General features: G+C 42.8%; 1 protein-coding gene across 1 annotated transcript in view; it reads right to left on the bottom strand.

The window, feature by feature from the left end:
- fhad1 (forkhead-associated (FHA) phosphopeptide binding domain 1) overlaps positions 1 to 12235 on the bottom strand; it is a 131719-nt gene that overhangs the window by 14829 nt on the left and 104655 nt on the right. The window contains exons 26-28 of the mRNA XM_059638058.1: positions 5322 to 5414; positions 3766 to 3986; positions 2626 to 2791 (exon numbers count right to left, since the gene is read on the bottom strand). Coding sequence (XP_059494041.1) covers positions 2626 to 2791; positions 3766 to 3986; positions 5322 to 5414 — 480 coding nt within the window. The remainder of the gene's footprint in view (positions 1 to 2625; positions 2792 to 3765; positions 3987 to 5321; positions 5415 to 12235) is intronic.

Genomic DNA, 12235 nt, shown 5'->3' on the forward strand with positions numbered 1-12235 from the left:
GGCTGCAAAAAGGGGAAGTGAGTCCACAAATGGTGGAAAGTGTCTGAAATGGGAGAGTGAGACTACAAGGGGAGAACACAGATTAAATATTTCAACAAAGAAATGCTCATCTAACTGGGAACAGGAATGCTGAGATCATGAATATTTGCAAATTAATGTAGAATGTTTCGGATTAAAGCTGCAAGAGTTTGGGAGCTACTATATGGGAGTAAGTGTAATAGATGATATTGTAATTAATGTTCTACAGTTGTAGAAATTAATGTGAAAGTTTTATTTAATAAGAATTTGCATTTATGTGTTATCACATCACAAAGTGTCTTACACATGAATTAGTTGAGATACAGTGAATGCATAAGAGACAAAATGCAACAATTTTCGCTGTGATCTCACTAATACATGGAAGTTTGTTTAAAATGATGGCTTTTGTGTATAGAAGTGAGTCAGTTATCATTTTTAAAAAATTACTAACTAATGCCGTTGTTTCACGCCAACCTAAATGCTCTGGCATCCCACAAATTAATGCTTTCCTTGTCTGTTTTGGCTCGAGGTTTAATGGAGTAGAGATAATTATTGGGGATATCAATTAATTTTTCTAATTTTGTTTCTATGAGAATCTAAATCCCTGATAAATCAGACACCACAGAAAAACAGAAGTTATTGTTACTATGTTGCTCCATTGCCGAATTAAGTAATCCACGAGTCCTCAAAATCATAAAGGAACCACCCAAAAATCAAAAATAAGCCCTTCAGAGAATTTCAAGGAGAGCCCTCAAGAACAGTTTTGAGCCCTGTCAGAATAAGCTAAGGTGAAGTCACCACTTCCCACTTTCTTATTACAGAGAGACAACTGGTTGTGTGTCCAACCTCAGAGTCACCACACCTCAAGCACGGAGTGATCTTGTGCAGACAATGATCATGGTCATTCCAGCCAATTCAGGAGTTCAACCTGTGTTAGTGGCATCGCTCTGCATCTCAAACCTGATGTCCAGCCAACTGAGTTGATCTCCCTTGGTGACACTGACAGCTCGGGCCATTTTTACCAAAGGATGCAGAGTTACCCACTCCTACAAGGTAATGAGCTGACTGGGTTCATTAGGAACATCCAGATAACCCCGCCCCCCCATCCCTGTCAGAGTCCATACAGTCAACTAGAGGAACAGACCTTCTGTCAGCAGCAACAAAGGGGCTTTCAATTTGGCTACAGTTACTTTCAAGGGAGTATTGATTTGATTTTGGCTTGCTCTAGTGGCAAGAATTGTTGGCCTAATTTATCTTTGTCCTTTTTTTAAATAACAAGCAGCTGTTGATAGAGGCAAAGGATCCACAAATGCAAACATACTTGCTGTTTGATGGTGGGAGGGATGAGGAACTGGAGGTAACATCACAACAGATCTGATTGGTCATCAAACACTTGGGCGTTTGGCAAAGGCTGTTCTTTTGGGCTTAGTCTCTCTGATTGTCAGCAGTGAGTGAGTTGCTACAGCTCAGATTGGGCTGGAGTCCCAGATTTAATTCCCTGTTCTCTGTTGAGCTCATCGATATCAGCGAAGTTGGGGAGAAATATCAATTGTTTTGTTACCTTGAGGCAGGGAGCAAACCATGGTGATGTGGACAGGATTAAAATCAACTGGTCTGACTCCAGAATGTTGCGGAGGTTGCTGCAAGAGGGCAATAGTCTCTACTTGGGATTTTCACACAGAAAACATCTGAATTGACTTGGAGACAGGTTCCCCGTCCAATTAAGTCTGGTAGTGGTCCAAAAACACAAGGCCAGACTGAGAGGAACAGCAGTTGCAAGTGGAGGCTGAGAAGTGGTTTGAATGTGCTGGTGCTCACTCAATAACTTTCCAGAAATCTTGAAGTGAAGGTAGTTCTTGCAGATAGGACACTATCATCAGGATTCAGAGGCTGATGGAGAAAGTGGGAGAGCTGGCTTTCTGTCCTGCTGTCTGGGTACTCCTCTGCCCCTGCCAGTTCAGGAAACTAAAGGTAATGATGTTCCTGAGGAACTCTATCAGCCTGTTACTTTGTGGGGAGTGGGTAACTCTGCTGGGCCAGAGCACTCTTTGGTAAAAATGGCCAGAACTCTCAGCGAGTCACCATGGAGATCAACTGCAGTACTTTCGAGCTCCAGACGCCTCCATGAAGCATCCAAAGGAGACCCAAATATCCAGTTCAGGCAAGGTGTGTGTAGTCAAAGCAAAACCTGAATTTATATAGTGCCTCAGGCAGCCCAAAACACTTCACAGGCCATGGAGTCCCTTTGACATACCATCGTTGTTGTAATGTGGCTGAGGAAAGGCAATGGAATCCATACCTCAGGAAGAGTTGGTTCGTGCAGGATGGTTCAGATTGGGGGGGAGAATAGGTTCTAATGAGATGGCCAGTTTGTAGACCCTGATGGTGAGAATCAAGAGAAGAAAAATTGGAATTCAAAAGGAGATTCTACTCTGAAATGCAAACCGTTTCTTCTGAGTAGTCTGCTGCTCACTTGCTACATTTTCTGGTTTTAATACAGAAGAAAATCTCTCTGAAAGGCAGGCTACGTGATGACAACCGGGCCTTGGGCTAATCATACATCGATGACGTTGCTCTGTGGCCCATTGCCATTTTGAGGCCCCTTACCTTGTGCTGCTTAATGACTTTGTTGAGTCTCTTCTCTTGTTCGAGGCGTGACTGTGTTCGCTCCATGGACTCTCGGATCAGTTTGTTCTCCTCAATCTGTCGCTGCAGTTCCTCCTGCAAGCTCTCCACATCGGCCTGGCACTTATGTCGAGTGACCTCTGACCGTCTGCTGACACCAAGGTGACAGGAGGGAAGTGTAAGCAGTCTGGTGGTTATCAAAGCAGCCACTCCTGCTCTTGGGGGAAGCTCTCCTTCTTATTCCAACTGGGAAACCGGTGTAGGACTAAGGATGCTCTTTCACCCAATGCCTGTACAAACCATAGCCAAGGTTGAGAAAGCAAGGGAATGGAGTGTGAGGTCAATTAGGAAGAGGAGATGAGGTAACACCAAGCCTTGTTTTTGAAGCCCATGAACTGGTTGCCCCGTTATAGGCCTGTTATTAAGCTGGAGAAGGTTCTGAAGAGATTTACCAGGATGTTGCCAGGATTGGCAGGTTTGAGTTACAAGGAGAGTCTGGATAGGCTGGGACTTTTTTCGCTGGAGCACAGGAGGCTGAGGGGTGACCTTATAGAGGTTTATAAAATCATGAAGGATAGAGATTAAGGTGAAAGCAGGTGTCTTTTCAAGGGCCATTTCAATACAAAGGGGCATATTTTTGAACTGAGAGGAGAAAGATTTAAAAGAAGACATGAGGGGTAACATTTTTTACACTGTTTTTTGTGAAATGTACTTTCAGAGGAAGTGGTGGATGTGAGTACAGTTACAGTGTTTAAAAGGCATTCGGAAAAGTTCATGAATAAGAACTGTTTGGAAGGATATGAGCCAAGTGTAGGCAAATGGGACAAGTTTAGTTTGGGAACATGATCGGCATGGACTGGTTGGGCCAAAGAGTCTGTTTCCATGCTGTATAGCTCTATGACTCCATAAGGAATACTGGGAGCTGGCACTTGAAGTTGCATTTCAGCAAGTTAGCAGAACCTGGAGATTGCCTCTGGGTCTTCATCATTAGCAACGGTACAGTAAAATATTCAATTCCATTGGCTACTCCTCAGATACTGAAGCAGTCTGTGTCTGCAATTTATAAGGCTTGGACAACATTAGTGCAGAGAAGAAAGTATTTGCTTGGATCTTTCGACATACCTGAGCTGCAGCAGGTCACTCTCGTATTCCCCCAGCAACTCGTCTTTCTTGTGTAGTTGGCTCTTCAGTTGGGCAATTCGGCTGTTCAACAGCTCCAGGTTCCTTTGCCGTGCTTTTCCAAGCTTCTCCCTCTCATCCCGGGGAACATGCTTCAAAGAGAGTGACCCAGAAAGTTCCTTCACGTCAAGCAAGCTGGAAAGGGCCTTCACCAGGTCCAGATACTACATGATGGGAAAGAGAAAAACAAAAAGTGGATTTTTGTGTCCAGGTCCACAAATGTCAAAGAACCTAATGCACAGGTTCATGAAGTAACCAAATAGGCTGAATATGTCTTGTCATTGTCTTCAAAAGTTCTGGGATACAAAGGAAAGGGAGTAATGTTTTTGCTGTATAGTACACAGTCTTGCTTATAAGTATACAGTGGCCTTGGGGGTCATACGATATAAGATTCCCCAGAATGGCAGTAAAATGTTCAATTATGAGGAAGGGTCAGCAAACTACACTTCTATTCCTATGCACTTCAAAGCTTGACAGATGATTAATGATGGAGGAACTTGACGTATGAAATATGGAGAAACTGTTACTCCTGCTGAGGAATCTAGGATAAGCCATTCAGGAGAGAAATCAAGAAGCACTTTTTCATGCATACAAAGGATCATGGAAATTCTCTCCTCAATTGTTGTTGCTGAGGGTCAATACAAATGTTGATGATTGAGAGTGAGAACTTTTTGTTCGGTTGGAGTATCAGGGAAACAGATCAAAGGTAAATAAATGGAGTTCAGATTCAGATCAAGCAGGATTTTGTAGAATGGCACAGCAATGTTTGTGGGGCTGAATGGTCTTCTCTTGCACCCTCTTACCATGATAAAATACCTCCTGACTGAGATAGGTACAGAGCCACAACCAGTCTGAAGGATAGCCTAGCCAAATGTGGCCAAATATCATAAAATTGGGTTGACATTTTTGAGTTTTGTTTGATTTTTTGTTAAGGACACAAGGAAAGCACAGGGAGCTTTCCCTCAGACACTTAACCATCGGGGGAAGGCCTGTGGTGGGACAGAGAGAAAGCAGGTTTAATGAAAAGCCTTCTCCTATTCTTCGAGTCAGAAATGTTCTGAATTTATGAAAGAATTTAAAGGGTGTTTTTCTCACTCCTTGTGAAAATATATAACTTGTAGGATCATTGGGTATTCATGAAGATATTTTGTTGCAAATTGTTTTTTCATAAACTTGGGAGGTTTTCTCGATCCATGCTGGGACAGTGGCTGGGATGTGGCGTGTGCACTGATTCTCTGTTTTCATGTCCTGTATCTTTTGGCTCGGTTGCTAATCACAGCTAAGATAACAATATTGCAATGGGTAAGGCAAGGAGACAGAAATATTTCAGCCAGCACGGGGACTGAGCCCACTCTGTAGCTGTTATTTTACAGTACAATCCAATCGATTGAGTAACAACCCCTTCTCTCCCCACGCAGGAGTAATGATAAGATATTCTTTACTGTCATACACTGAAGAGTAAATATTAAACCTCCTTTCCAGTGCTGGGGTCTACATACCGTCCTCTCACTGAGGTCCAGGGCCTCGGACATTTCCAACCGTGCTGTCCTATCAATGAAAGCTTCAGAATTGACGAAAGAATCCTTTTGCTTCTACAATCGAGAAAGCAGCCTATTACAATTGCAGTTCCCATTATCTCTATTACAATTGTGTGTTTTGCTCTAAATTATACAGAATTTAAAACACAGAAACAAGATATTCAGCCTAAACGGGCTGCAGCAGAATTTGTACAGCACGCACCTACCTTACTTCATTCAACTATAACAGCATTTCTTTCCTCTCCCATCGGCTTACCTAGCTTCTTCCTCAATAGATCCATGCTAATTGCCTCCATTCCTTAATGTGGTAGAGAATTCCACATTCTCATTTGCCCCCGATAAAAAAGTTTCTCCTCAATTTCATACTGCGCTTATCATGGATTGTCTTATACTCACAACCTTGACGTGCCTGTTGAAGATATTTTAAGAATTTGACAGCCATCAAGTGCCTCCATGGTGGAAGAGCGCACTAATGTTCATTCTGTCTGATCTGAAAGCAAAAACAGCCAATAAAGATAGAAAGTGCTGTAGAAACTGGCAGATTCTGTTGAGACAGAGAGAGAGACGGTAACAGAATTAATGCTTTGAGTCCAATAACTTTTCTTTGGAACTGAAGAAGAATCACATTGGAACACTAACTCTGCCTCTCTCGCTCTCTTTCTCCACAGATGCTGACAAACCTACTGAGTTTCTCCAGCGCCTCCTGTTTTTATTTCAGAATTTCAGCACCTGCAGGTCTCTTAGTTTTATTTGAGAGAAAGACGCAACACTTGGCTCAGGGCAACAACTGCCTGCGGGACTGTTCATCACCAAGAGTGGCAGGAAGGGAGGAAAAGTGGGATAAAAATACATTGTAATACAGTGTGATAAAGGAGATTCTTAAAAAACAAGGGAATGTAGGCCTGGTGCTCTGAGCACAAATTGATGCTGGTTCGGAGATTAGTGTGGGAGTCAGAATCAGAGAACTTCAACAGATATTGGTAGGAAAGCCATTGGTGACAGCTGACACAGCCATTACTGCAAGAGGACATACACAGAATTCAATGCAATGAAACTAGTGGTACTGTTGCTGAGTGAGTGACCATCAATTACATTTCCCAGCAATACAATCTAAATGATACCATACATAAGACTGCTAAAGAAGGAAGCAGCGATGGTGTTGGAGGCAGTAAATTAACTTGTACGGAGGATTGGCGAAAGAGAAGACATATTCAGGATAGCAACCTGTGACAGGCATCAGTGCTGGAGCAAGAATTATTTCCAACATATATTAATGATCTGAGTGATTAAAGTGAATGTACATCAGCCAAAATAAGGTGGGAACACAAGTGGTGAGGATGACACAGAGAGCCTGCCAGGGGACATAGGCAGGTCTGGTGAGTGGGCAAAAACTAGGCAGATGGAGTACACTGTGGTAAAATGTGAAGTTATGCAGTTTTGCATAAAGAATAATGGGGATGAATATTATTTAAACAGAGAAAGCTACACCCCAGAGGGATTTGGGAGTCCTTGTGCATAAATCTCAAAAGGTTAGTTGACAAGTTCAGCAGGTAAAAGGGAAGGCAAATGGAATGTTGGCTTCTATTTCAAAGGGAAAGGAGTGTAAAAGTAGGGAAGACTTGGTAAAATTATGCAAGGCACTAATCAGATCACACTGTGAACAGTTATTTAAGGAAAGATATACAGGCATTGGAGGCAGTCCAGGGAAGATTCACTGGTTTCATCCTATGTATGGAGGGACTTTCTTATGAAGAGGGATTGAGTAGTTTGGGCCTGTACTTATTTGAGTTTAGAAGAACGAAATGTGACTTCATTGAAATGTACAAGATTCCTAGGGGATTTGACAGGGTCAAGGGTCAAGTAAGGGTTCCCTCAGTTAGGACGGAGATGAGACAGAATTTCTTCTTTCAGAAAGTAATGAATCTGTGGAATTCTTTAGCTCAGAGAGCTGGGCAAACTGGGGCTTTAAGCATATTCAAGGCTGAGATAGTTTTTCAATCAGAGAAGAGAATGAAGGGGTATGTGGAAAAGGCAGGAAAGTGAAGTTGGGAGATATCAGATCAGCTACGATCACATTGAATAGCAGAACAGTGGGCTGAATGGCTGAATCTTATGGTCTAATTTAAAGGGAGTGCAGGAACACAAAAACCTGGGGATACAAGTCAACAAATTTTTGAGGCTGATAGGACATGGCAGTTAAATGTGAGCCTCGGCTTTATAAATAGGGATAGAGCACAAAATTATTCCAAAAATCCTTCAGGCATTCCCCTTGCTTCTCAGGCGCAGTGGACTTGCAGGAACTACAGTATTCTCTGTCAGTGCTCGAAGCTTAATGGCCATTTCCATGATGGGCCCATGCTTTATGATTTAGAGGCTTCATGTTATTTCCTCATCCTCACACCAACAGCCTCAAAACATTGGAGCAGGGCAACAAAGTGTTGGCTTTCACCTTTAAACAACAACATTTCCGACATATTCCTGAAAAAGAAAGTTTTGCTTTTGTTTGCTCAGTTCTGGTGAGTAGGCATGGTTATATAACAACAGCACTAGGTTCTCCCTGGGATGTGGGACTGAGTATATGCGTAACTATATTTTTTGGAGCCTAAAAGAATGAGTGGTGATCTCATTGAGACAAACAAGCTTCTAAGGAGTTTTTATAGGGGAGACAGTGAGAGACTGTTCGTCTGGTCAGGGAATCTAAAACATGAAGGCACAGCCTTAGGATACAGACAGATCATTTGGATTGAGATAAAGGGAAATTATTTCACTCAACGATCATGATTCTCAACCCTCTCAGAAGATTGTGGATGTTCATTCGTGGAATATACTTATGGCCAGGATTGACAGATCTTTGGTATCGCAGGGATTTCCAGGATGTGAAGAGCAGGCAGGAAGTTGGAATTGAAGCCCAAGATTAGCTGCAAATATTTTAAAAGGTGGAACAGGTTTGATAGGCCAAATGGTTTACAACTTCTCATGTTTTGTCAATTGATTTGACCTGTGGTTGTGAGGTTTCCAGCTAGTGTTAGAAACCCTGGGTGAGGAAGGTTCCCCTGGGCCCTCCACTGTTGGCCTGTGAACATCAGACAGTATTGAGCTGAAGTTACTGAAAAAGACAGCGCTGTTACCCATCCCTAAATACCTTTGCACTGAGTGACTGGCTAGGGTATTGCAGAGTGCAATTAAAAGAGAATCACATTATTGTAGGCCAAACCAGATGACGAGAGCAGATTTCCTTTCCTAAAGGATGTTAGTAAATTCGATGGGTACGATAATCAATATCAGATTCGTTACTAAAATTAACTGTCAATTCCAGATTCTTATCATGTGAATTTGATTTCCACCAGCTGCTGTAGTGGGATTTGAACCAATGCATACAGGGCTGTTTGGATTTCCTAGTGCAGTGACACTAGCATGAAGACACCATCTCCCCTATAGCTGGATTGCTTCCTGTTCTTTCCTTGTCTGTGTGCTCACTGTAGCAGCTCAGACCTTGAGGAGATACTACAGGATGACTGGTGACTGTGAGGGCAAACTCAGCCACAAGTCACTGTGTGCAGAACAGGAAGGGAGAGATGACAGGGCAGATCTAATTGAAAATTGAACCATTTTAATGTCTGTTCTGGGAGATTTCAACAAAACAGCCATCATGTAATTCCGCAGAATGAATTGTTAGAGATCTACAGCAGGAGGTGCCAGAGAGCATGTCATTTAACAACCTAGTAACGGCAGTTGAATTGGGGGACTAAAATTGCACTGTTTTGACTGAGCAACCCATATTAGATTTGTGAACTGACACTTCATGCCAGTGAGGAGCACTTTGTTAGAGATCAGTATTGATCCAGTGGTTGGAGCCACAGAGGCAGCACCTCACCATGGGCTAAGAAAGCTTGTGGTCCAGGCATTTTGTCCCCACCCCCGAAACAGTTTAACTCACGTGGTTTAGGACTGAGAGTGCCAGCCATCCCGGTTTTGTTCCCAGTTGCGAGTTCAAGCCCCACTACAGAGGGCGGGCATGTGTCCAGGTTAACTCCCTAGTGCAGCTCTGGGAGAATGTTGCACTGTTGGAAGTGATGCCAATCAGACAAAACATTGAACTGTGATACTGGTAACTTTCTCCCATTATTCTGGCTGTTTAAGAAGCAATGGTGCTATTTGATGATCCAATAACCCCATTGATGTCATAGAACAGAATGAACAGAGATTTACAGAACAGAAAGAGGAAGCTGGCCCCATCGTACTCTTTGCTCAGTCCCAAGTTCCCACCTTCTGTCCATAACCTTTTGAGGTCCTCTCTCAAGTGTCTGACCAACTCCCCTTTAATAAAATGTCTGGAGTCAACTTCCACCAGCTTTCCAGGCAGAATGTTCCAGATGCTGGCCACCTAGAGACCAGCCATAGTAAATAAGCTGTGACAGGAATGTGAGAGATAACTATCAGATGCGCCACTATGTCAGTCTTCCTTTCCACCTTGTCTTGTGGGTAATCATAACTGGACTGGATCATGTACCCACACTTTGTAGCAGGGTCATTGGAGAGCGGTCAGTAAGGGGATTTCTCAATGTACAGCTCCTAATGCTCCTGGTCTCGCTCAGCCAAGGCAGCACTAATGGGGGATTGAACATTGAACCTTCTGGTCTGTAGGATTCAAAGGTGACTTACCCATGGGAACTTCTGCCCCAGCCTTTGGGTTAATGGCAGCATTTCTGCTTTTGTGAGGCAGAAGATGCAGAGTTTGAAAAGGAGAATAGAAGATGCCAGAAATGCTCAGCAGGTCTGGCAGATTCTGTGGAGAGAGAGAAACAGAATTTACCTCGACCTGAAATGGTAACTCTGCATCTGTCTGATCCTTGGTGCCAGACATGCTCAGCATTTGTGGACTTTCCTTTATTTCTGATTTTGGAATTCCAGAATCCGCAGTAACGATCCGCAGTTTGAATCTTGCTCCATACAGCAAAGGTGAGTGAAGTTGAGAGCTCTGCATTCCCTTACTTGTGTTTGGTGGGTCAACCTTTCCCATTGCCAAGAGGGACATGATAGTCTTCCTATCAGATATGCTTCACCACCCCATTTTCCAAAGAGCATGAGAGCATGAAAACAGGAACATAAACCCTCCAGAATAGAGTAATTTAGATTGCAGGCAACAGTGTTCCTTGCTCTGTTATTAGCAGAGCATTAAGTACATAGTTAATTAACTAGGAATTAACCCTATTAGTGTGAAAATAAGTCCCTGTAAATTTATTAACTGTGTCACTTTGTGTAATCCCCTTCATCTTTTAATCCCATTTAGCATTCAATACAGATGAGTTCCACCAGTTCTGATATACCAGACTTAAAGGTAAAATTTTGCTGGACTCATCATTTTGTGTAATCTAATATTTTTTGTAAATACAACATACGGAATTGTAATATAAACCTCTGTAAAGATGAGCGTGTTATTATATCTCAGTAATACTCAATATATAATCATTCCCTGACAGCAACCCAGACATCACTTTGTAAATTCTAGATAACAAAGTGTGGAGCTGGATGAACACAGCAGGCCAAGCAGCATCTCAGGAGCACAAAAGCTGACGTTTTGGGCCTAGACCCTTCATCAGAGGGCTTTTGTGCTCCTGAGATGCTGCTTGGCCTGCTGTGTTCATCCAGCTCCACACTTTGTTATCTTGGATTCTCCAGCATCTGCAGTTCTCGTTATCACTTTGTAAATTCTGCCCCCTTGTGATCATGCATTGACCACAACACAACAAAAACCTGGCCCCCAAAATGGGAGCAACAGAGAGAATCCAACAGCAGTAAGTACAAGAAGATTGCAATGAGAAAAGTTAAAATGGGACAGTTGCCAGTTGTAGTGGAGGTAAGAAATAGTGGGAAGAAGATCTGAGCTCTATTGATTAGAAAAGGTGGTTATTTATATCATGCCTCTCGGAAGTGATCAAAGTACCTGCAGAATATTTCAGAAGTCACATGACACCAGGTTATAGTCCAACAGGTTCTTTTGGATTCACACAAGCTTTCGGAGTGCAAAGCATACAGACACAGAGTTTATAGGCAGAGAGATCAAGGGCAGAGTGATTAAAAGATCATACAGCTAGTGTGAGTGGGATGTCAGACAATAAGTCTCTACAAGTGACCAAGAGCGTTAGATGGTGTGCAAAGTGTTTATAAAGTCCGTGTCAGCGCTGTGCTGTCATGACAGTCAGGCAGAAAGAAAGGAATATACGAAAGGTGACACCTCAAGTCAGACACTGAATTGTAAGTTTGAGGCTTTGTTCAGAATCTGTCACAGAATTTTAACCTGGAATCAGGTTGGTTTTATTCCAATAACAGGAATTTATAAGATGCCACACTGACTGATTTTGACTACAAATTGTGTGTTTTGAAAAACAGAATATATCTACAAATAAACAAACACCTTGGATGAAATGATTCACCCCGTAGGGTGCGTGTGTGTGTGTGTGTGTGTGTGTGTGTGTGTGTGTGTGTGTGTGTGTGTGTGTGTGTGTGTGTGTGTGTGTGTGTGTGTGTATACGCGCGCTTGAAAGAGCATGTTTGTGTGAGAGAGAGAGGGTGTGTGTATTTGTGTTTGTGTGAGAGTGTGTGTGAACATGCATGTTTGCATTTGTGTGTGAGAGAGTGCCTGAGAGAGAGCGTGTGTGTGAGTGTAATAAGTAATTCAAACTGTACAAACTAATTAAGGTAGAGAGAACATAACAATTTATCAAGGTGATGCTGTCAAAACAGGACAGTAGGGAAGGTTTTACAGATACAAAGCAGTCGGGTGGGGGCACCTGTAGCGTGACATGAACTCAAGATCATGGTTGAGACCATCTTTAAGGGTATGGAACTTGGCCATCAGTTTCCACTGGGCGATT

Source organism: Stegostoma tigrinum, chromosome 28 (genome assembly GCF_030684315.1).
Source record: "Stegostoma tigrinum isolate sSteTig4 chromosome 28, sSteTig4.hap1, whole genome shotgun sequence".
Lineage (NCBI taxonomy): Eukaryota > Metazoa > Chordata > Chondrichthyes > Orectolobiformes > Stegostomatidae > Stegostoma > Stegostoma tigrinum.